Below are 25,296 nucleotides of genomic sequence, written 5' to 3' on the forward strand. Positions count from 1 at the left end.
CATATTTATCTGATAGATTTCAGTTTGTTCTTGTAAATGAAGAATCTTCCTCACACACCAGAGTAAGTCATGGAGTTCCTCAGGGTTGTGTGCTTGGATCTTGTAATATTGTTAAAATCAGGAACATCTTGTCTCAGAGTGATGCAGAAAAACTAGTCCATGCATTTGTTACTTCAGGATTGGACTACTGTAATTCTTTATTATTGGGCTGTCCCACATATTCTCTGAAAAGCCTCCAGCTGATCCAAAATGCTGCAGCCAGAGTTCTGATGAGAACTAACAGGAGAGATCATATTTCTCCAGTTTTAGCTTCTCTTCATTGGCTCCCTGTTAAATTCAGAATAGAATTTAAGATTCTTCTCCTCACATATAAAGCTCTTAATGACCGAGCTCCATCATATCTTAAAGATCTCACAGTGCACAGAAAACTTTGCTCACACTCAATATTTGACTTTTGATTGATGCTTTAATTCCAAAGATTCTGTTGGGTTACATGATAGATGAGAGAACAGACACAGATCGACCTGTGACGATGTTCTGTTAGTTTGTCCCGCAGAGTTACTTCACAGGACGGATCTTCATGCTGATGGCCTTCAGGGAATAGTCATTCCCCTTCCAGTGTTCCCACTCCACTCCAACAGCATGGATGGTAGCATCAGCCCCCCAGCGGTAAACTCCGTTGGGGTTTGAATCGAGACAGTGCCCATACCACCATGCCCCCAGGTATTGCTTGGCACAGTTTCCAGACAAGGCGTCCTGGTCTTTGTCGAAGGTGGAGAATTTCCTTCCGTTGTGATGAAGCAGACTATCTCCTGCAGAAACAGGAAATATAAGAAGGGAATGTTTCAGTTTCTGCTGCAGAAACAGGAAATATAAGAAGGGAATGTTTCAGTTTCTGCTGCAGAAACAGCAAATATAAGAAGGGAATGTTTCAGTTTCTCCTGCAGAAACAGCAAATATAAGAAGGGAATGTTTCAGTTTCTCCTGCAGAAACAGGAAATATAAGAAGGGAATGTTTCAGTTTCTCCTGCAGAAACAGGAAATATAAGAAGGGAATGTTTCAGTTTCTGCTGCAGAAACAGCAAATATAAGAAGGCAATGTTTCAGTTTCTCCTGCAGAAACAGCAAATATAAGAAGGGAATGTTTCAGTTTCTCCTGCAGAAACAGGAAATATAAGAAGGGAATGTTTCAGTTTCTCCTGCAGAAACAGGAAATATAAGAAGGGAATGTTTCAGTTTCTCCTGCAGAAACAGGAAATATAAGAAGGGAATGTTTCAGTTTCTCCTGCAGAAACAGCAAATATAAGAAGGGAATGATTCAGTTTCTGCTGCAGAAACAGCAAATATAAGAAGGGAATGTTTCAGTTTCTCCTGCAGAAACAGCAAATATAAGAAGGGAATGTTTCAGTTTCTCCTGCAGAAACACAGCAAATATAAGAAGGGAATGTTTCAGTTTCTCCTGCAGAAACACAGCAAATATAAGAAGGGAATGTTTCAGTTTCTCCTGCAGAAACAGCAAATATAAGAAGGGAATGTTTCAGTTTCTCCTGCAGAAACAGGAAATATAAGAAGGGAATGTTTCAGTTTCTGCTGCTGAAACAGCAAATATAAGAAGGGAATGTTTCAGTTTCTCCTACAGAAACACAGCAAATATAAGAAGGGAATGTTTCAGTTTCTCCTGCAGAAACAGCAAATATAAGAAGGGAATGTTTCAGTTTCTCCTGCAGAAACAGCAAATATAAGAAGGGAATGTTTCAGATTCTCCTGCAGAAACAGCAAATATAAGAAGGCAATGTTTCAGTTTCTGCTGCAGAAACAGCAAATATAAGAAGGGAATGTTTCAGTTTCTCCTGCAGAAACAGCAAATATAAGAAGGCAATGTTTCAGTTTCTCCTGCAGAAACAGCAAATATAAGAAGGGAATGTTTCAGTTTCTGCTGCAGAAACAGCACATATAAGAAGGGAATGTTTCAGTTTATCCTGCAGAAACAGCAAATATAAGAAGGGAATGTTTCAGTTTCTCCTGCAGAAACAGCAAATATAAGAAGGGAATGTTTCAGTTTCTCCTGCAGAAACAGCAAATATAAGAAGGGAATGTTTCAGTTTCTCCTGCAGAAACAGCAAATATAAGAAGGGAATGTTTCAGTTTCTCCTGCAGAAACAGCAAATATAAGAAGGGAATGTTTCAGTTTCTCCTGCAGAAACACAGCAAATATAAGAAGGGAATGTTTCAGTTTCTACTGCAGGAACAGCAAATATAAGAAGGGAATGTTTCAGTTTCTCCTGCAGAAACAGCAAATATAAGAAGGGAATGTTTCAGTTTCTCCTGCAGAAACAGCAAATATAAGAAGGCAATGTTTCAGTTTCTCCTGCAGAAACAGCAAATATAAGAAGGGAATGTTTCAGTTTCTCCTGCAGAAACAGGAAATATAAGAAGGGAATGTTTCAGTTTCTCCTGCAGAAACACAGCAAATATAAGAAGGGAATGTTTCAGTTTCTCCTGCAGAAACAACAAATATAAGAAGGGAATGTTTCAGTTTCTGCTGCAGAAACAGCAAATATAAGAAGTGAATGTTTCAGTTTCTCCTGCAGAAACAGCAAATATAAGAAGGCAATGTTTCAGTTTCTCCTGCAGAAACAGCAAATATAAGAAGGGAATGTTTCAGTTTCTCCTGCAGAAACAACAAATATAAGAAGGGAATGTTTCAGTTTCTCCTGCAGAAACAGCAAATATAAGAAGGCAATGTTTCAGTTTCTCCTGCAGAAACAGCAAATATAAGAAGGGAATGTTTCAGTTTCTCCTGCAGAAACAGCAAATATAAGAAGGGAATGTTTCAGTTTCTCCTGCAGAAACAGCAAATATAAGAAGGCAATGTTTCAGTTTCTCCTGCAGAAACAGCAAATATAAGAAGGGAATATTTCAGTTTCTCCTGCAGAAACAGGAAATATAAGAAGGGAATGTTTCAGTTTCTCCTGCAGAAACAGCAAATATAAGAAGGGAATGTTTCAGTTTCTCCTGCAGAAACAACAAATATAAGAAGGGGATGTTTCAGTTTCTCCTGCAGAAACAGCAAATATAAGAAGTGAATGTTTCAGTTTCTCCTGCAGAAACAGCAAATATAAGAAGGGAATGTTTCAGTTTCTCCTACAGAAACAGGAAATATAAGAAGGGAATGTTTCAGTTTCTCCTGCAGAAACAGGAAATATAAGAAGGGAATGTTTCAGTTTCTCCTGCAGAAACAGGAAATATAAGAAGGGAATGTTTCAGTTTCTCCTGCAGAAACAGCAAATATAAGAAGGGAATGTTTCAGTTTCTCCTGCAGAAACAACAAGTATAAGAAGGGAATGTTTCAGTTTCTCCTGCAGAAACAGCAAATATAAGAAGGGAATGTTTCAGTTTCTCCTGCAGAAACAGCAAATATAAGAAGGGAATGTTTCAGTTTCTCCTACAGAAACAGCAAATATAAGAAGGGAATGTTTCAGTTTCTCCTGCAGAAACAGGAAATATAAGAAGGGAATGTTTCAGTTTCTCCTGCAGAAACACAGCAAATATGAGAAGGGAATGTTTCAGTTTCTCCTGCAGAAACACAGCAAATATGAGAAGGGAATGTTTCAGTTTCTCCTACAGAAACAGCAAATATAAGAAGGGAATGTTTCAGTTTCTCCTGCAGAAACAGCAAATATAAGAAGGGAATGTTTCAGTTTCTCCTGCAGAAACAGCAAATATAAGAAGGGAATGTTTCAGTTTCTCCTGCAGAAACAGAAAATATAAGAAGGGAATGTTTCAGTTTCTCCTACAGAAACAGCAAATATAAGAAGGGAATGTTTCAGTTTCTCCTGCAGAAACAACAAATATAAGAAGGGAATGTTTCAGTTTCTCCTGCAGAAACAGCAAATATAAGAAGGGAATGTTTCAGTTTCTCCTGCAGAAACAGCAAATATAAGAAGGGAATGTTTCAGTTTCTGCTACAGAAACAGCAAATATAAGAAGGGAATGTTTCAGTTTCTCCTGCAGAAACAGCAAATATAAGAAGAGAATGTTTCAGTTTCTGCTACAGAAACAGCAAATATAAGAAGGGAATGTTTCAGTTTCTCCTGCAGAAACAGGAAATATAAGAAGGGAATGTTTCAGTTTCTCCTGCAGAAACAGCAAATATAAGAAGGGAATGTTTCAGTTTCTCCTGCAGAAACAGCAAATATAAGAAGGGAATGTTTCAGTTTCTCCTGCAGAAACAGCAAATATAAGAAGGGAATGTTTCAGTTTCTCCTGCAGAAACAGCAAATATAAGAAGGGAATGTTTCAGTTTCTCCTGCAGAAACAGCAAATATAAGAAGGGAATGTTTCAGTTTCTCCTGCAGAAACAGCAAATATAAGAAGGCAATGTTTCAGTTTCTCCTGCAGAAACAGCAAATATAAGAAGGGAATGTTTCAGTTTCTCCTGCAGAAACAGCAAATATAAGAAGGGAATGTTTCAGTTTCTCCTGCAGAAACAGCAAATATAAGAAGGGAATGTTTCAGTTTCTCCTGCAGAAACACAGCAAATATAAGAAGGGAATGTTTCAGTTTCTGCTGCAGAAACAGCAAATATAAGAAGGGAATGTTTCAGTTTCTCCTGCAGAAACAGCAAATATAAGAAGGCAATGTTTCAGTTTCTGCTGCAGAAACAGCATATATAAGAAGGGAATGTTTCAGTTTCTGCTGCAGAAACAGCAAATATAAGAAGGGAATGTTTCAGTTTCTACTGCAGAAACAGCAAATATAAGAAGGGAATGTTTCAGTTTCTCCTGCAGAAACAGCAAATATAAGAAGGGAATGTTTCAGTTTCTCCTGCAGAAACAGCAAATATAAGAAGGGAATGTTTCAGTTTCTCCTGCAGAAACAACAAATATAAGAAGGGGATGTTTCAGTTTCTCCTGCAGAAACAGCAAATATAAGAAGGGAATGTTTCAGTTTCTCCTGCAGAAACACAGCAAATATAAGAAGGGAATGTTTCAGTTTCTCCTGCAGAAACAACAAATATAAGAAGGGGATGTTTCAGTTTCTCCTGCAGAAACAGCAAATATAAGAAGGGAATGTTTCAGTTTCTCCTGCAGAAACAGCAAATATAAGAAGGGAATGTTTCAGTTTCTGCTGCAGAAACAGCAAATATAAGAAGGGAATGTTTCATTTCTCCTGCAGAAACAGCAAATATAAGAAGGCAATGTTTCAGTTTCTGCTGCAGAAACAGCATATATAAGAAGGCAATGTTTCAGTTTCTGCTGCAGAAACAGCAAATATAAGAAGGGGATGTTTCAGTTTCTCCTGCAGAAACAGCAAATATAAGAAGGGAATGTTTCAGTTTCTGCTGCAGAAACAGCAAATATAAGAAGGGAATGTTTCAGTTTCTGCTGCAGAAACAGCATATATAAGAAGGGAATGTTTCAGTTTCTACTGCAGAAACAGCAAATATAAGAAGGGAATGTTTCAGTTTCTCCTGCAGAAACAGCAAATATAAGAAGGCAATGTTTCAGTTTCTCCTGCAGAAACAGCAAATATAAGAAGGGAATGTTTCAGTTTCTCCTGCAGAAACAGCAAATATAAGAAGGGAATGTTTCAGTTTCTCCTGCAGAAACAACAAATATAAGAAGGGGATGTTTCAGTTTCTCCTGCAGAAACAGCAAATATAAGAAGGGAATGTTTCAGTTTCTGCTACAGAAACAGCAAATATAAGAAGGGAATGTTTCAGTTTCTGCTACAGAAACAGCATATATAAGAAGGGAATGTTTCAGTTTCTACTGCAGAAACAGCAAATATAAGAAGGGAATGTTTCAGTTTCTCCTGCAGAAACAGCAAATATAAGAAGGCAATGTTTCAGTTTCTCCTGCAGAAACAGCAAATATAAGAAGGGAATGTTTCAGTTTCTCCTGCAGAAACAGCAAATATAAGAAGGGAATGTTTCAGTTTCTCCTGCAGAAACAGCAAATATAAGAAGGGAATGTTTCAGTTTCTCCTGCAGAAACAACAAATATAAGAAGGGGATGTTTCAGTTTCTCCTGCAGAAACAGCAAATATAAGAAGGGAATGTTTCAGTTTCTGCTACAGAAACAGCAAATATAAGAAGGGAATGTTTCAGTTTCTGCTACAGAAACAGCAAATATAAGAAGGGAATGTTTCAGTTTCTCCTGCAGAAACAGGAAATATAAGAAGGGAATGTTTCAGTTTCTCCTGCAGAAACAGGAAATATAAGAAGGGAATGTTTCAGTTTCTCCTGCAGAAACAGCAAATATAAGAAGGGAATGTTTCAGTTTCTCCTGCAGAAACAGCAAATATAAGAAGGGAATGTTTCAGTTTCTGCTGCAGAAACAGCAAATATAAGAAGGGAATGTTTCAGTTTCTCCTGCAGAAACAGGAAATATAAGAAGGGAATGTTTCAGTTTCTCCTGCAGAAACAGCAAATATAAGAAGGGAATGTTTCAGTTTCTGCTGCAGAAACAGCAAATATAAGAAGGGAATGTTTCAGTTTCTCCTGCAGAAACAGCAAATATAAGAAGGGAATGTTTCAGTTTCTCCTGCAGAAACAGCAAATATGAGAAGGGAATGTTTCAGTTTCTGCTGCAGAAACAGCAAATATAAGAAGGGAATGTTTCAGTTTCTCCTGCAGAAACAGCAAATATAAGAAGGGAATGTTTCAGTTTCTCCTGCAGAAACAGCAAATATAAGAAGGGAATGTTTCAGTTTCTCCTGCAGAAACAGCAAATATAAGAAGGGAATGTTTCAGTTTCTCCTGCAGAAACAGCAAATATAAGAAGGGAATGTTTCAGTTTCTCCTGCAGAAACAGCAAATATAAGAAGGGAATGTTTCAGTTTCTGCTACAGAAACAGCAAATATAAGAAGGGAATGTTTCAGTTTCTCCTACAGAAACAGGAAATATAAGAAGGGAATGTTTCAGTTTCTGCTACAGAAACAGCAAATATAAGAAGGGAATGTTTCAGTTTCTCCTACAGAAACAGCAAATATAAGAAGGGAATGTTTCAGTTTCTCCTGCAGAAACAACAAATATAAGAAGGGAATGTTTCAGTTTCTCCTGCAGAAACAGCAAATATAAGAAGGGAATGTTTCAGTTTCTCCTGCAGAAACAGCAAATATAAGAAGGGAATGTTTCAGTTTCTGCTGCAGAAACAGCAAATATAAGAAGGGAATGTTTCAGTTTCTCCTACAGAAACAGCAAATATAAGAAGGGAATGTTTCAGTTTCTCCTGCAGAAACAGCAAATATAAGAAGGGAATGTTTCAGTTTCTCCTGCAGAAACAGGAAATATAAGAAGGGAATGTTTCAGTTTCTGCTGCAGAAACAGCAAATATAAGAAGGGAATGTTTCAGTTTCTCCTGCAGAAACAGCAAATATAAGAAGGGAATGTTTCAGTTTCTCCTGCAGAAACAGCAAATATAAGAAGGGAATGTTTCAGTTTCTGCTGCAGAAACAGCAAATATAAGAAGGGAATGTTTCAGTTTCTCCTGCAGAAACACAGCAAATATAAGAAGGGAATGTTTCAGTTTCTCCTGCAGAAACAGCAAATATAAGAAGGGAATGTTTCAGTTTCTCCTGCAGAAACAGCAAATATAAGAAGGGAATGTTTCAGTTTCTCCTGCAGAAACAGCAAATATAAGAAGGGAATGTTTCAGTTTCTCCTGCAGAAACAGCAAATATAAGAAGGGAATGTTTCAGTTTCTCCTGCAGAAACAGCAAATATAAGAAGGGAATGTTTCAGTTTCTGCTACAGAAACAGCAAATATAAGAAGGGAATGTTTCAGTTTCTCCTGCAGAAACAGGAAATATAAGAAGGGAATGTTTCAGTTTCTCCTGCAGAAACAGGAAATATAAGAAGGGAATGTTTCAGTTTCTCCTGCAGAAACAGCAAATATAAGAAGGGGATGTTTCAGTTTCTCCTGCAGAAACAGAAAAAATAAGAAGGGAATGTTTCAGTTTCTCCTGCAGAAACAGGAAATATAAGAAGGGAATGTTTCAGTTTCTCCTGCAGAAACAGGAAATATAAGAAGGGAATGTTTCAGTTTCTGCTACATAAACAGCAAATATAAGAAGGGAATGTTTCAGTTTCTCCTACAGAAACAGGAAATATAAGAAGGGAATGTTTCAGTTTCTGCTACAGAAACAGCAAATATAAGAAGGGAATGTTTCAGTTTCTCCTACAGAAACAGCAAATATAAGAAGGGAATGTTTCAGTTTCTCCTGCAGAAACAGCAAATATAAGAAGGGAATGTTTCAGTTTCTCCTGCAGAAACAGCAAATATAAGAAGGGAATGTTTCAGTTTCTCCTGCAGAAACAGCAAATATAAGAAGGGAATGTTTCAGTTTCTCCTGCAGAAACAGGAAATATAAGAAGGGAATGTTTCAGTTTCTCCTACAGAAACAGCAAATATAAGAAGGGAATGTTTCAGTTTCTCCTGCAGAAACAGCAAATATAAGAAGGGAATGTTTCAGTTTCTCCTGCAGAAACACAGCAAATATAAGAAGGGAATGTTTCAGTTTCTGCTGCAGAAACAGCAAATATAAGAAGGGAATGTTTCAGTTTCTCCTGCAGAAACAGGAAATATAAGAAGGAAATGTTTCAGTTTCTCCTGCAGAAACAGCAAATATAAGAAGGGAATGTTTCAGTTTCTCCTGCAGAAACAGCAAATATAAGTAGGGAATGTTTCAGTTTCTCCTCCAGAAACAGCAAATATAAGAAGGGAATGTTTCAGTTTCTCCTGCAGAAACAGCAAATATAAGAAGGGAATGTTTCAGTTTCTCCTGCAGAAACAGCAAATATAAGAAGGGAATGTTTCAGTTTCTCCTGCAGAAACAGCAAATATAAGAAGGGAATGTTTCAGTTTCTCCTGCAGAAACAGCAAATATAAGAAGGGAATGTTTCAGTTTCTCCTGCAGAAACAGCAAATATAAGAAGGGAATGTTTCAGTTTCTCCTCCAGAAACAGCAAATATAAGAAGGGAATGTTTCAGTTTCTCCTGCAGAAACAGCAAATATAAGAAGGCAATGTTTCAGTTTCTCCTGCAGAAACAGCAAATATAAGAAGGGAATGTTTCAGTTTCTCCTGCAGAAACAGCAAATATAAGAAGGGAATGTTTCAGTTTCTCCTGCAGAAACAGCAAATATAAGAAGGGAATGTTTCAGTTTCTCCTGCAGAAACAGCCAATATAAGAAGGGAATGTTTCAGTTTCTCCTACAGAAACAGCAAATATAAGAAGGGAATGTTTCAGCTTCTGCTACAGAAACAGGAAATATAAGAAGGGAATGTTTCAGTTTCTCCTACAGAAACAGCAAATATAAGAAGGGAATGTTTCAGTTTCTCCTGCAGAAACAGGAAATATAAGAAGGGAATGTTTCAGTTTCTCCTGCAGAAACAGGAAATATAAGAAGGGAATGTTTCAGTTTCTCCTGCAGAAACAGCAAATATAAGAAGGGGATGTTTCAGTTTCTCCTGCAGAAACAGAAAAAATAAGAAGGGAATGTTTCAGTTTCTCCTGCAGAAACAGGAAATATAAGAAGGGAATGTTTCAGTTTCTCCTGCAGAAACACAGCAAATATGAGAAGGGAATGTTTCAGTTTCTCCTGCAGAAACACAGCAAATATGAGAAGGGAATGTTTCAGTTTCTCCTACAGAAACAGCAAATATAAGAAGGGAATGTTTCAGTTTCTCCTGCAGAAACAGCAAATATAAGAAGGGAATGTTTCAGTTTCTCCTGCAGAAACAGCAAATATAAGAAGGGAATGTTTCAGTTTCTCCTGCAGAAACAGAAAATATAAGAAGGGAATGTTTCAGTTTCTCCTACAGAAACAGCAAATATAAGAAGGGAATGTTTCAGTTTCTCCTACAGAAACAGCAAATATAAGAAGGGAATGTTTCAGTTTCTCCTGCAGAAACAGCAAATATAAGAAGGGAATGTTTCAGTTTCTCCTGCAGAAACAGCAAATATAAGAAGGGAATGTTTCAGTTTCTGCTACAGAAACAGCAAATATAAGAAGGGAATGTTTCAGTTTCTCCTGCAGAAACAGCAAATATAAGAAGAGAATGTTTCAGTTTCTGCTACAGAAACAGCAAATATAAGAAGGGAATGTTTCAGTTTCTCCTGCAGAAACAGGAAATATAAGAAGGGAATGTTTCAGTTTCTCCTGCAGAAACAGCAAATATAAGAAGGGAATGTTTCAGTTTCTCCTGCAGAAACAGCAAATATAAGAAGGGAATGTTTCAGTTTCTCCTGCAGAAACAGCAAATATAAGAAGGGAATGTTTCAGTTTCTCCTGCAGAAACAGCAAATATAAGAAGGGAATGTTTCAGTTTCTCCTGCAGAAACAGCAAATATAAGAAGGGAATGTTTCAGTTTCTGCTGCAGAAACAGCAAATATAAGAAGGGAATGTTTCAGTTTCTCCTGCAGAAACAGCAAATATAAGAAGGGAATGTTTCAGTTTCTCCTGCAGAAACAGCAAATATAAGAAGGGAATGTTTCAGTTTCTGCTGCAGAAACAGCAAATATAAGAAGGGAATGTTTCAGTTTCTCCTGCAGAAACAGCAAATATAAGAAGGGAATGTTTCAGTTTCTCCTGCAGAAACAGCAAATATAAGAAGGCAATGTTTCAGTTTCTCCTGCAGAAACAGCAAATATAAGAAGGGAATGTTTCAGTTTCTCCTGCAGAAACAGCAAATATAAGAAGGGAATGTTTCAGTTTCTCCTGCAGAAACAGCAAATATAAGAAGGGAATGTTTCAGTTTCTCCTGCAGAAACACAGCAAATATAAGAAGGGAATGTTTCAGTTTCTGCTGCAGAAACAGCAAATATAAGAAGGGAATGTTTCAGTTTCTCCTGCAGAAACAGCAAATATAAGAAGGCAATGTTTCAGTTTCTGCTGCAGAAACAGCATATATAAGAAGGGAATGTTTCAGTTTCTGCTGCAGAAACAGCAAATATAAGAAGGGAATGTTTCAGTTTCTACTGCAGAAACAGCAAATATAAGAAGGGAATGTTTCAGTTTCTCCTGCAGAAACAGCAAATATAAGAAGGAATGTTTCAGTTTCTCCTGCAGAAACAGCAAATATAAGAAGGGAATGTTTCAGTTTCTCCTGCAGAAACAACAAATATAAGAAGGGGATGTTTCAGTTTCTCCTGCAGAAACAGCAAATATAAGAAGGGAATGTTTCAGTTTCTCCTGCAGAAACACAGCAAATATAAGAAGGGAATGTTTCAGTTTCTCCTGCAGAAACAGCAAATATAAGAAGGGAATGTTTCATTTCTCCTGCAGAAACAGCAAATATAAGAAGGCAATGTTTCAGTTTCTGCTGCAGAAACAGCATATATAAGAAGGGAATGTTTCAGTTTCTGCTGCAGAAACAGCAAATATAAGAAGGGAATGTTTCAGTTTCTGCTGCAGAAACAGCATATATAAGAAGGGAATGTTTCAGTTTCTACTGCAGAAACAGCAAATATAAGAAGGGAATGTTTCAGTTTCTCCTGCAGAAACAGCAAATATAAGAAGGCAATGTTTCAGTTTCTCCTGCAGAAACAGCAAATATAAGAAGGGAATGTTTCAGTTTCTCCTGCAGAAACAGCAAATATAAGAAGGGAATGTTTCAGTTTCTCCTGCAGAAACAGCAAATATAAGAAGGGAATGTTTCAGTTTCTCCTGCAGAAACAACAAATATAAGAAGGGGATGTTTCAGTTTCTCCTGCAGAAACAGCAAATATAAGAAGGGAATGTTTCAGTTTCTGCTACAGAAACAGCAAATATAAGAAGGGAATGTTTCAGTTTCTGCTACAGAAACAGCATATATAAGAAGGGAATGTTTCAGTTTCTACTGCAGAAACAGCAAATATAAGAAGGGAATGTTTCAGTTTCTCCTGCAGAAACAGCAAATATAAGAAGGCAATGTTTCAGTTTCTCCTGCAGAAACAGCAAATATAAGAAGGGAATGTTTCAGTTTCTCCTGCAGAAACAGCAAATATAAGAAGGGAATGTTTCAGTTTCTCCTGCAGAAACAGCAAATATAAGAAGGGAATGTTTCAGTTTCTCCTGCAGAAACAACAAATATAAGAAGGGATGTTTCAGTTTCTCCTGCAGAAACAGCAAATATAAGAAGGGAATGTTTCAGTTTCTGCTACAGAAACAGCAAATATAAGAAGGGAATGTTTCAGTTTCTGCTACAGAAACAGCAAATATAAGAAGGGAATGTTTCAGTTTCTCCTGCAGAAACAGGAAATATAAGAAGGGAATGTTTCAGTTTCTCCTGCAGAAACAGGAAATATAAGAAGGGAATGTTTCAGTTTCTCCTGCAGAAACAGCAAATATAAGAAGGGAATGTTTCAGTTTCTCCTGCAGAAACAGCAAATATAAGAAGGGAATGTTTCAGTTTCTGCTGCAGAAACAGCAAATATAAGAAGGGAATGTTTCAGTTTCTCCTACAGAAACAGGAAATATAAGAAGGGAATGTTTCAGTTTCTCCTGCAGAAACAGCAAATATAAGAAGGGAATGTTTCAGTTTCTGCTGCAGAAACAGCAAATATAAGAAGGGAATGTTTCAGTTTCTCCTGCAGAAACAGCAAATATAAGAAGGGAATGTTTCAGTTTCTCCTGCAGAAACAGCAAATATGAGAAGGGAATGTTTCAGTTTCTGCTGCAGAAACAGCAAATATAAGAAGGGAATGTTTCAGTTTCTCCTGCAGAAACAGCAAATATAAGAAGGGAATGTTTCAGTTTCTCCTGCAGAAACAGCAAATATAAGAAGGGAATGTTTCAGTTTCTCCTGCAGAAACAGCAAATATAAGAAGGGAATGTTTCAGTTTCTCCTGCAGAAACAGCAAATATAAGAAGGGAATGTTTCAGTTTCTCCTGCAGAAACAGCAAATATAAGAAGGGAATGTTTCAGTTTCTGCTACAGAAACAGCAAATATAAGAAGGGAATGTTTCAGTTTCTCCTACAGAAACAGGAAATATAAGAAGGGAATGTTTCAGTTTCTGCTACAGAAACAGCAAATATAAGAAGGGAATGTTTCAGTTTCTCCTACAGAAACAGCAAATATAAGAAGGGAATGTTTCAGTTTCTCCTGCAGAAACAACAAATATAAGAAGGGAATGTTTCAGTTTCTCCTGCAGAAACAGCAAATATAAGAAGGGAATGTTTCAGTTTCTCCTGCAGAAACAGCAAATATAAGAAGGGAATGTTTCAGTTTCTGCTGCAGAAACAGCAAATATAAGAAGGGAATGTTTCAGTTTCTCCTACAGAAACAGCAAATATAAGAAGGGAATGTTTCAGTTTCTCCTGCAGAAACAGCAAATATAAGAAGGGAATGTTTCAGTTTCTCCTGCAGAAACAGGAAATATAAGAAGGGAATGTTTCAGTTTCTGCTGCAGAAACAGCAAATATAAGAAGGGAATGTTTCAGTTTCTCCTGCAGAAACAGCAAATATAAGAAGGGAATGTTTCAGTTTCTCCTGCAGAAACAGCAAATATAAGAAGGGAATGTTTCAGTTTCTGCTGCAGAAACAGCAAATATAAGAAGGGAATGTTTCAGTTTCTCCTGCAGAAACACAGCAAATATAAGAAGGGAATGTTTCAGTTTCTCCTGCAGAAACAGCAAATATAAGAAGGGAATGTTTCAGTTTCTCCTGCAGAAACAGCAAATATAAGAAGGGAATGTTTCAGTTTCTCCTGCAGAAACAGCAAATATAAGAAGGGAATGTTTCAGTTTCTCCTGCAGAAACAGCAAATATAAGAAGGGAATGTTTCAGTTTCTCCTGCAGAAACAGCAAATATAAGAAGGGAATGTTTCAGTTTCTGCTACAGAAACAGCAAATATAAGAAGGGAATGTTTCAGTTTCTCCTGCAGAAACAGGAAATATAAGAAGGGAATGTTTCAGTTTCTCCTGCAGAAACAGGAAATATAAGAAGGGAATGTTTCAGTTTCTCCTGCAGAAACAGCAAATATAAGAAGGGGATGTTTCAGTTTCTCCTGCAGAAACAGAAAAAATAAGAAGGGAATGTTTCAGTTTCTCCTGCAGAAACAGGAAATATAAGAAGGGAATGTTTCAGTTTCTCCTGCAGAAACAGGAAATATAAGAAGGGAATGTTTCAGTTTCTGCTACATAAACAGCAAATATAAGAAGGGAATGTTTCAGTTTCTCCTACAGAAACAGGAAATATAAGAAGGGAATGTTTCAGTTTCTGCTACAGAAACAGCAAATATAAGAAGGGAATGTTTCAGTTTCTCCTACAGAAACAGCAAATATAAGAAGGGAATGTTTCAGTTTCTCCTGCAGAAACAGCAAATATAAGAAGGGAATGTTTCAGTTTCTCCTGCAGAAACAGCAAATATAAGAAGGGAATGTTTCAGTTTCTCCTGCAGAAACAGCAAATATAAGAAGGGAATGTTTCAGTTTCTCCTGCAGAAACAGGAAATATAAGAAGGGAATGTTTCAGTTTCTCCTACAGAAACAGCAAATATAAGAAGGGAATGTTTCAGTTTCTCCTGCAGAAACAGCAAATATAAGAAGGGAATGTTTCAGTTTCTCCTGCAGAAACACAGCAAATATAAGAAGGGAATGTTTCAGTTTCTGCTGCAGAAACAGCAAATATAAGAAGGGAATGTTTCAGTTTCTCCTGCAGAAACAGGAAATATAAGAAGGAAATGTTTCAGTTTCTCCTGCAGAAACAGCAAATATAAGAAGGGAATGTTTCAGTTTCTCCTGCAGAAACAGCAAATATAAGTAGGGAATGTTTCAGTTTCTCCTCCAGAAACAGCAAATATAAGAAGGGAATGTTTCAGTTTCTCCTGCAGAAACAGCAAATATAAGAAGGGAATGTTTCAGTTTCTCCTGCAGAAACAGCAAATATAAGAAGGGAATGTTTCAGTTTCTCCTGCAGAAACAGCAAATATAAGAAGGGAATGTTTCAGTTTCTCCTGCAGAAACAGCAAATATAAGAAGGGAATGTTTCAGTTTCTCCTCCAGAAACAGCAAATATAAGAAGGGAATGTTTCAGTTTCTCCTGCAGAAACAGCAAATATAAGAAGGCAATGTTTCAGTTTCTCCTGCAGAAACAGCAAATATAAGAAGGGAATGTTTCAGTTTCTCCTGCAGAAACAGCAAATATAAGAAGGGAATGTTTCAGTTTCTCCTGCAGAAACAGCAAATATAAGAAGGGAATGTTTCAGTTTCTCCTGCAGAAACAGCCAATATAAGAAGGGAATGTTTCAGTTTCTCCTACAGAAACAGCAAATATAAGAAGGGAATGTTTCAGCTTCTGCTACAGAAACAGGAAATATAAGAAGGGAATGTTTCAGTTTCTCCTACAGAAACAGCAAATATAAGAAGGGAATGTTTCAGTTTCTCCTGCAGAAACAGGAAATATAAGAAGGGAATGTTTCAGTTTCTCCTGCAGAAACAGGAAATATAAGAAGGGAATGTTTCAGTTTCTCCTGCAGAAACAGCAAATATAAGAAGGGGATGTTTCAGTTTCTCCTGCAGAAACAGAAAAAATAAGAAGGGAATGTTTCAGTTTCTCCTGCAGAAACAGGAAATATAAGAAGGGAATGTTTCAGTTTCTCCTGCAGAAACAGGAAATATAAGAAGGGAATGTTTCAGTTTCTGCTACATAAACAGCAAATATAAGAAGGGAATGTTTCAGTTTCTCCTACAGAAACAGGAAATATAAGAAGGGAATGTTTCAGTTTCTGCTACAGAAACAGCAAATATAAGAAGGGAATGTTTCAGTTTCTCCTACAGAAACAGCAAATATAAGAAGGGAATGTTTCAGTTTCTCCTGCAGAAACAGCAAATATAAGAAGGGAATGTTTCAGTTTCTCCTGCAGAAACAGCAAATATAAGAAGGGAATGTTTCAGTTTCTCCTGCAGAAACAGCAAATATAAGAAGGGAATGTTTCAGTTTCTCCTGCAGAAACAGGAAATATAAGAAGGGAATGTTTCAGTTTCTCCTACAGAAACAGCAAATATAAGAAGGGAATGTTTCAGTTTCTCCTGCAGAAACAGCAAATATAAGAAGGGAATGTTTCAGTTTCTCCTGCAGAAACACAGCAAATATAAGAAGGGAATGTTTCAGTTTCTGCTGCAGAAACAGCAAATATAAGAAGGGAATGTTTCAGTTTCTCCTGCAGAAACAGGAAATATAAGAAGGAAATGTTTCAGTTTCTCCTGCAGAAACAGCAAATATAAGAAGGGAATGTTTCAGTTTCTCCTGCAGAAACAGCAAATATAAGTAGGGAATGTTTCAGTTTCTCCTCCAGAAACAGCAAATATAAGAAGGGAATGTTTCAGTTTCTCCTGCAGAAACAGCAAATATAAGAAGGCAATGTTTCAGTTTCTCCTGCAGAAACAGCAAATATAAGAAGGGAATGTTTCAGTTTCTCCTGCAGAAACAGCAAATATAAGAAGGGAATGTTTCAGTTTCTCCTGCAGAAACAGCAAATATAAGAAGGGAATGTTTCAGTTTCTCCTGCAGAAACAGCAAATATAAGAAGGGAATGTTTCAGTTTCTCCTGCAGAAACAGCAAATATAAGAAGGGAATGTTTCAGTTTCTCCTCCAGAAACAGCAAATATAAGAAGGGAATGTTTCAGTTTCTCCTGCAGAAACAGCAAATATAAGAAGGCAATGTTTCAGTTTCTCCTGCAGAAACAGCAAATATAAGAAGGGAATGTTTCAGTTTCTCCTGCAGAAACAGCAAATATAAGAAGGGAATGTTTCAGTTTCTGCTGCAGAAACAGCAAATATAAGAAGGGAATGTTTCAGTTTCTCCTGCAGAAACAGCAAATATAAGAAGGGAATGTTTCAGTTTCTCCTGCAGAAACAGCAAATATAAGAAGGGAATGTTTCAGTTTCTCCTACAGAAACAGCAAATATAAGAAGGGAATGTTTCAGCTTCTCCTGCAGAAACAGGAAATATAAGAAGGGAATGTTTCAGTTTCTCCTGCAGAAACACAGCAAATATGAGAAGGGAATGTTTCAGTTTCTCCTGCAGAAACAGCAAATATAAGAAGGGAATGATTCAGTTTCTCCTGCAGAAACAGCAAATATAAGAAGGGAATGTTTCAGTTTCTCCTGCAGAAACAGCAAATATAAGAAGGGAATGTTTCAGTTTCTCCTGCAGAAACAGGAAATATAAGAAGGGAATGTTTCAGTTTCTCCTGCAGAAACAGCAAATATAAGAAGGGAATGTTTCAGTTTCTGCTACAGAAACAGCAAATATAAGAAGGGAATGTTTCAGTTTCTCCTGCAGAAACAGCAAATATAAGAAGAGAATGTTTCAGTTTCTGCTACAGAAACAGCAAATATAAGAAGGGAATGTTTCAGTTTCTCCTGCAGAAACAGGAAATATAAGAAGGGAATGTTTCAGTTTCTCCTGCAGAAACAGGAAATATAAGAAGGGAATGTTTCAGTTTCTGCTGCAGAAACAGCAAATATAAGAAGGGAATGTTTCAGTTTCTCCTGCAGAAACAGCAAATATAAGAAGGGAATGTTTCAGTTTCTCCTGCAGAAACAGCAAATATAAGAAGAGAATGTTTCAGTTTCTCCTGCAGAAACAGCAAATGTAAGAAGGGAATGTTTCAGTTTCTCCTGCAGAAACAGCAAATATAAGAAGGGAATGTTTCAGTTTCTCCTGCAGAAACAGCAAATATAAGAAGGCAATGTTTCAGTTTCTCCTACAGAAACAGCAAATATAAGAAGGGAATGTTTCAGTTTCTCCTGCAGAAACAGCAAATATAAGAAGGGAATGTTTCAGTTTCTCCTGCAGAAACAGCAAATATAAGAAGGGAATGTTTCAGTTTCTCCTGCAGAAACAGCAAATATAAGAAGGGAATGTTTCAGTTTCTCCTGCAGAAACAGCAAATATAAGAAGGGAATGTTTCAGTTTCTCCTGCAGAAACAGCAAATATAAGAAGGGAATGTTTCAGTTTCTCCTGCAGAAACACAGCAAATATAAGAAGGGAATGTTTCAGTTTCTACTGCAGAAACAGCAAATATAAGAAGGGAATGTTTCAGTTTCTCCTGCAGAAACAGCAAATATAAGAAGGCAATGTTTCAGTTTCTCCTGCAGAAACAGCAAATATAAGAAGGCAATGTTTCAGTTTCTCCTGCAGAAACAGCAAATATAAGAAGGGAATGTTTCAGTTTCTCCTGCAGAAACAACAAATATAAGAAGGGGATGTTTCAGTTTCTCCTGCAGAAACAGCAAATATAAGAAGGGAATGTTTCAGTTTCTGCTACAGAAACAGCAAATATAAGAAGGGAATGTTTCAGTTTCTGCTACAGAAACAGCAAATATAAGAAGGGAATGTTTCAGTTTCTCCTGCAGAAACAGGAAATATAAGAAGGGAATGTTTCAGTTTCTCCTGCAGAAACAGCAAATATAAGAAGGGAATGTTTCAGTTTCTCCTGCAGAAACAGCAAATATAAGAAGGGAATGTTTCAGTTTCTCCTGCAGAAACAGCAAATATAAGAAGGGAATGTTTCAGTTTCTCCTGCAGAAACAACAAATATAAGAAGGGAATGTTTCAGTTTCTCCTGCAGAAACAGCAAATATAAGAAGGGAATGTTTCAGTTTCTCCTGCAGAAACACAGCAAATATAAGAAGGGAATGTTTCAGTTTCTCCTGCAGAAACAGCAAATATAAGAAGAGAATGTTTCAGTTTCTCCTGCAGAAACAGCAAATATAAGAAGGGAATGTTTCAGTTTCTGCTACAGAAACAGCAAATATAAGAAGGGAATGTTTCAGTTTCTCCTGCAGAAACAGGAAATATAAGAAGGGAATGTTTCAGTTTCTCCTGCAGAAACAGCAAATATAAGAAGGGAATGTTTCAGTTTCTCCTGCAGAAACAGCAAATATAAGAAGGGAATGTTTCAGTTTCTGCTGCAGAAACAGGAAATATAAGAAGGGAATGTTTCAGTTTCTCTTGCAGAAACAGAAAATATAAGAAGGGAATGTTTCAGTTTCTCCTACAGAAACAGCAAATATAAGAAGGGAATGTTTCAGTTTCTCCTGCAGAAACAACAAATATAAGAAGGGAATGTTTCAGTTTCTCCTGCAGAAACAGCAAATATAAGAAGGGAATGTTTCAGTTTCTCCTGCAGAAACAGCAAATATAAGAAGGGAATGTTTCAGTTTCTCCTGCAGAAACAGCAAATATAAGAAGGGAATGTTTCAGTTTCTCCTGCAGAAACAGCAAATATAAGAAGGGAATGTTTCAGTTTCTCCTGCAGAAACAGCAAATATAAGAAGGGAATGTTTCAGTTTCTCCTGCAGAAACAGCAAATATAAGAAGGGAATGTTTCAGTTTCTCCTGCAGAAACACAGCAAATATAAGAAGGTAATGTTTCAGTTTCTACTGCAGAAACAGCAAATATAAGAAGGGAATGTTTCAGTTTCTCCTGCAGAAACAGCAAATATAAGAAGGCAATGTTTCAGTTTCTCCTGCAGAAACAGCAAATATAAGAAGGGAATGTTTCAGTTTCTCCTGCAGAAACAGCAAATATAAGAAGGGAATGTTTCAGTTTCTCCTGCAGAAACAGCAAATATAAGAAGGGAATGTTTCAGTTTCTCCTGCAGAAACAACAAATATAAGAAGGGGATGTTTCAGTTTCTCCTGCAGAAACAGCAAATATAAGAAGGGAATGTTTCAGTTTCTGCTACAGAAACAGCAAATATAAGAAGGGAATGTTTCAGTTTCTGCTACAGAAACAGCAAATATAAGAAGGGAATGTTTCAGTTTCTCCTGCAGAAACAGGAAATATAAGAAGGGAATGTTTCAGTTTCTCCTGCAGAAACAGCAAATATAAGAAGGGAATGTTTCAGTTTCTCCTGCAGAAACAGCAAATATAAGAAGGGAATGTTTCAGTTTCTCCTGCAGAAACAACAAATATAAGAAGGGAATGTTTCAGTTTCTCCTGCAGAAACAGCAAATATAAGAAGGGAATGTTTCAGTTTCTCCTGCAGAAACACAGCAAATATAAGAAGGGAATGTTTCAGTTTCTCCTGCAGAAACAGCAAATATAAGAAGAGAATGTTTCAGTTTCTCCTGCAGAAACAGCAAATATAAGAAGGGAATGTTTCAGTTTCTGCTACAGAAACAGCAAATATAAGAAGGGAATGTTTCAGTTTCTCCTGCAGAAACAGGAAATATAAGAAGGGAATGTTTCAGTTTCTCCTGCAGAAACAGCAAATATAAGAAGGGAATGTTTCAGTTTCTCCTGCAGAAACACAGCAAATATAAGAAGGGAATGTTTCAGTTTCTACTGCAGAAACAGCAAATATAAGAAGGGAATGTTTCAGTTTCTCCTGCAGAAACAGCAAATATAAGAAGGCAATGTTTCAGTTTCTCCTGCAGAAACAGCAAATATAAGAAGGGAATGTTTCAGTTTCTCCTGCAGAAACAGCAAATATAAGAAGGGAATGTTTCAGTTTCTCCTGCAGAAACAGCAAATATAAGAAGGGAATGTTTCAGTTTCTCCTGCAGAAACAACAAATATAAGAAGGGGATGTTTCAGTTTCTCCTGCAGAAACAGCAAATATAAGAAGGGAATGTTTCAGTTTCTGCTACAGAAACAGCAAATATAAGAAGGGAATGTTTCAGTTTCTGCTACAGAAACAGCAAATATAAGAAGGGAATGTTTCAGTTTCTCCTGCAGAAACAGGAAATATAAGAAGGGAATGTTTCAGTTTCTCCTGCAGAAACAGCAAATATAAGAAGGGAATGTTTCAGTTTCTCCTGCAGAAACAGCAAATATAAGAAGGGAATGTTTCAGTTTCTCCTGCAGAAACAGCAAATATAAGAAGGGAATGTTTCAGTTTCTCCTGCAGAAACAACAAATATAAGAAGGGAATGTTTCAGTTTCTCCTGCAGAAACAGCAAATATAAGAAGAGAATGTTTCAGTTTCTCCTGCAGAAACAGCAAATATAAGAAGGGAATGTTTCAGTTTCTGCTACAGAAACAGCAAATATAAGAAGGGAATGTTTCAGTTTCTCCTGCAGAAACAGCAAATATAAGAAGGGAATGTTTCAGTTTCTCCTGCAGAAACAGCAAATATAAGAAGGGAATGTTTCAGTTTCTGCTGCAGAAACAGGAAATATAAGAAGGGAATGTTTCAGTTTCTCTTGCAGAAACAGAAAATATAAGAAGGGAATGTTTCAGTTTCTCCTACAGAAACAGCAAATATAAGAAGGGAATGTTTCAGTTTCTCCTGCAGAAACAACAAATATAAGAAGGGAATGTTTCAGTTTCTCCTGCAGAAACAGCAAATATAAGAAGGGAATGTTTCAGTTTCTCCTGCAGAAACAGCAAATATAAGAAGGGAATGTTTCAGTTTCTCCTGCAGAAACAGCAAATATAAGAAGGGAATGTTTCAGTTTCTCCTGCAGAAACAGCAAATATAAGAAGGGAATGTTTCAGTTTCTCCTGCAGAAACAGCAAATATAAGAAGGGAATGTTTCAGTTTCTCCTGCAGAAACAGCAAATATAAGAAGGGAATGTTTCAGTTTCTCCTGCAGAAACACAGCAAATATAAGAAGGGAATGTTTCAGTTTCTACTGCAGAAACAGCAAATATAAGAAGGGAATGTTTCAGTTTCTCCTGCAGAAACAGCAAATATAAGAAGGCAATGTTTCAGTTTCTCCTGCAGAAACAGCAAATATAAGAAGGGAATGTTTCAGTTTCTCCTGCAGAAACAGCAAATATAAGAAGGGAATGTTTCAGTTTCTCCTGCAGAAACAGCAAATATAAGAAGGGAATGTTTCAGTTTCTCCTGCAGAAACAACAAATATAAGAAGGGGATGTTTCAGTTTCTCCTGCAGAAACAGCAAATATAAGAAGGGAATGTTTCAGTTTCTGCTACAGTAACAGCAAATATAAGAAGGGAATGTTTCAGTTTCTGCTACAGAAACAGCAAATATAAGAAGGGAATGTTTCAGTTTCTCCTGCAGAAACAGGAAATATAAGAAGGGAATGTTTCAGTTTCTCCTGCAGAAACAGCAAATATAAGAAGGGAATGTTTCAGTTTCTCCTGCAGAAACAGCAAATATAAGAAGGGAATGTTTCAGTTTCTCCTGCAGAAACAGCAAATATAAGAAGGGAATGTTTCAGTTTCTCCTGCAGAAACAACAAATATAAGAAGGGAATGTTTCAGTTTCTCCTGCAGAAACAGCAAATATAAGAAGGGAATGTTTCAGTTTCTCCTGCAGAAACACAGCAAATATAAGAAGGGAATGTTTCAGTTTCTCCTGCAGAAACAGCAAATATAAGAAGAGAATGTTTCAGTTTCTCCTGCAGAAACAGCAAATATAAGAAGGGAATGTTTCAGTTTCTGCTACAGAAACAGCAAATATAAGAAGGGAATGTTTCAGTTTCTCCTGCAGAAACAGGAAATATAAGAAGGGAATGTTTCAGTTTCTCCTGCAGAAACAGCAAATATAAGAAGGGAATGTTTCAGTTTCTCCTGCAGAAACAGCAAATATAAGAAGGGAATGTTTCAGTTTCTGCTGCAGAAACAGGAAATATAAGAAGGGAATGTTTCAGTTTCTCTTGCAGAAACAGAAAATATAAGAAGGGAATGTTTCAGTTTCTCCTACAGAAACAGCAAATATAAGAAGGGAATGTTTCAGTTTCTCCTGCAGAAACAACAAATATAAGAAGGGAATGTTTCAGTTTCTCCTGCAGAAACAGCAAATATAAGAAGGGAATGTTTCAGTTTCTGCTACAGAAACAGCAAATATAAGAAGGGAATGTTTCAGTTTCTCCTGCAGAAACAGCAAATATAAGAAGGGAATGTTTCAGTTTCTCCTGCAGAAACAGCAAATATAAGAAGGGAATGTTTCAGTTTCTCCTGCAGAAACAGCAAATATAAGAAGGGAATGTTTCAGTTTCTGCTACAGAAACAGCAAATATAAGAAGGGAATGTTTCAGTTTCTCCTGCAGAAACAGGAAATATAAGAAGGGAATGTTTCAGTTTCTCCTGCAGAAACAGGAAATATAAGAAGGGAATGTTTCAGTTTCTCCTGCAGAAACAGCAAATATAAGAAGGGAATGTTTCAGTTTCTCCTGCAGAAACAGCAAATGTAAGAAGGGAATGTTTCAGTTTCTCCTGCAGAAACAGCAAATATAAGAAGGGAATGTTTCAGTTTCTCCTGCAGAAACAGCAAATATAAGAAGGGAATGTTTCAGTTTCTCCTGCAGAAACAGCAAATATAAGAAGGGAATGTTTCAGTTTCTCCTGCAGAAACAGCAAATATAAGAAGGCAATGTTTCAGTTTCTCCTGCAGAAACAGCAAATATAAGAAGGGAATGTTTCAGTTTCTCCTGCAGAAACAGCAAATATAAGAAGGGAATGTTTCAGTTTCTCCTGCAGAAACAGCAAATATAAGAAGGGAATGTTTCAGTTTCTCCTGCAGAAACAGGAAATATAAGAAGGGAATGTTTCAGTTTCTCTTGCAGAAACAGAAAATATAAGAAGGGAATGTTTCAGTTTCTCCTACAGAAACAGCAAATATAAGAAGGGAATGTTTCAGTTTCTCCTGCAGAAACAACAAATATAAGAAGGGAATGTTTCAGTTTCTCCTGCAGAAACAGCAAATATAAGAAGGGAATGTTTCAGTTTCTGCTACAGAAACAGCAAATATAAGAAGGGAATGTTTCAGTTTCTCCTGCAGAAACAGCAAATATAAGAAGGGAATGTTTCAGTTTCTCCTGCAGAAACAGCAAATATAAGAAGGGAATGTTTCAGTTTCTCCTGCAGAAACAGCAAATATAAGAAGGGAATGTTTCAGTTTCTCCTGCAGAAACAGCAAATATAAGAAGGGAATGTTTCAGTTTCTCCTGCAGAAACACAGCAAATATAAGAAGGGAATGTTTCAGTTTCTCCTGCAGAAACAGCAAATATAAGAAGGGGATGTTTCAGTTTCTCCTGCAGAAACAGCAAATATAAGAAGGGAATGTTTCAGTTTCTCCTGCAGAAACAGGAAATATAAGAAGGGAATGTTTCAGTTTCTCCTGCAGAAACAGGAAATATAAGAAGGGAATGTTTCAGTTTCTGCTACAGAAACAGCAAATATAAGAAGGGAATGTTTCAGTTTCTCCTACAGAAACAGGAAATATAAAAAGGGAATGTTTCAGTTTCTCCTACAGAAACAGGAAATATAAGAAGGGAATGTTTCAGTTTCTGCTACAGAAACAGCAAATATAAGAAGGGAATGTTTCAGTTTCTCCTACAGAAACAGCAAATATAAGAAGGGAATGTTTCAGTTTCTCCTGCAGAAACAGCAAATATAAGAAGGGAATGTTTCAGTTTCTCCTGCAGAAACAGCAAATATAAGAAGGGAATGTTTCAGTTTCTGCTACAGAAACAGCAAATATAAGAAGGGAATGTTTCAGTTTCTGCTGCAGAAACAGCAAATATAAGAAGGGAATGTTTCAGTTTCTCCTGCAGAAACAGGAAATATAAGAAGGGAATGTTTCAGTTTCTCCTGCAGAAACAGCAAATATAAGAAGGGAATGTTTCAGTTTCTCCTGCAGAAACAGCAAATATAAGAAGGCAATGTTTCAGTTTCTCCTGCAGAAACAGGAAATATAAGAAGGGAATGTTTCAGTTTCTCCTGCAGAAACAGCAAATATAAGAAGGGGATGTTTCATTTTCTCCTGCAGAAACAGCAAATATAAGAAGGGAATGTTTCAGTTTCTCCTGCAGAAACAGCAAATATAAGAAGGGAATGTTTCAGTTTCTGCTACAGAAACAGCAAATATAAGAAGGGAATGTTTCAGTTTCTCCTGCAGAAACAGCAAATATAAGAAGGGAATGTTTCAGTTTCTCCTGCAGAAACAGCAAATATAAGAAGGGAATGTTTCAGTTTCTCCTGCAGAAACAGCAAATATAAGAAGGGAATGTTTCAGTTTCTCCTGCAGAAACAGCAAATATAAGAAGGGAATGTTTCAGTTTCTCCTGCAGAAACAGCAAATATAAGAAGGGAATGTTTCAGTTTCTCCTGCAGAAACAGGAAATATAAGAAGGGAATGTTTCAGTTTCTCCTGCAGAAACAGCAAATATAAGAAGGGAATGTTTCAGTTTCTCCTACAGAAACAGCAAATATAAGAAGGGAATGTTTCAGTTTCTCCTACAGAAACAGCAAATATAAGAAGGGAATGTTTCAGTTTCTGCTGCAGAAACACAGCAAATATAAGAAGGGAATGTTTCAGTTTCTCCTGCAGAAACAGCAAATATAAGAAGGGAATGTTTCAGTTTCTCCTGCAGAA

General features: G+C 36.9%; 1 protein-coding gene across 2 annotated transcripts in view; it reads right to left on the reverse strand.

Annotated features, from left to right (window-relative positions):
- Positions 1-446: 446 nt before the first annotated feature.
- Positions 447-25,296, reverse strand: part of LOC142374140 (microfibril-associated glycoprotein 4-like) — a 38,388-nt gene continuing 13,538 nt past the window's right edge. For both annotated transcript variants that reach the window (XM_075457675.1, XM_075457674.1), the window contains exon 7: positions 447-812. In XM_075457675.1, coding sequence (XP_075313790.1) covers positions 559-812 — 254 coding nt within the window. In that variant the 3' untranslated portion in view covers positions 447-558. The remainder of the gene's footprint in view (positions 813-25,296) is intronic.

Source organism: Odontesthes bonariensis, chromosome 23 (genome assembly GCF_027942865.1).
Source record: "Odontesthes bonariensis isolate fOdoBon6 chromosome 23, fOdoBon6.hap1, whole genome shotgun sequence".
Lineage (NCBI taxonomy): Eukaryota > Metazoa > Chordata > Actinopteri > Atheriniformes > Atherinopsidae > Odontesthes > Odontesthes bonariensis.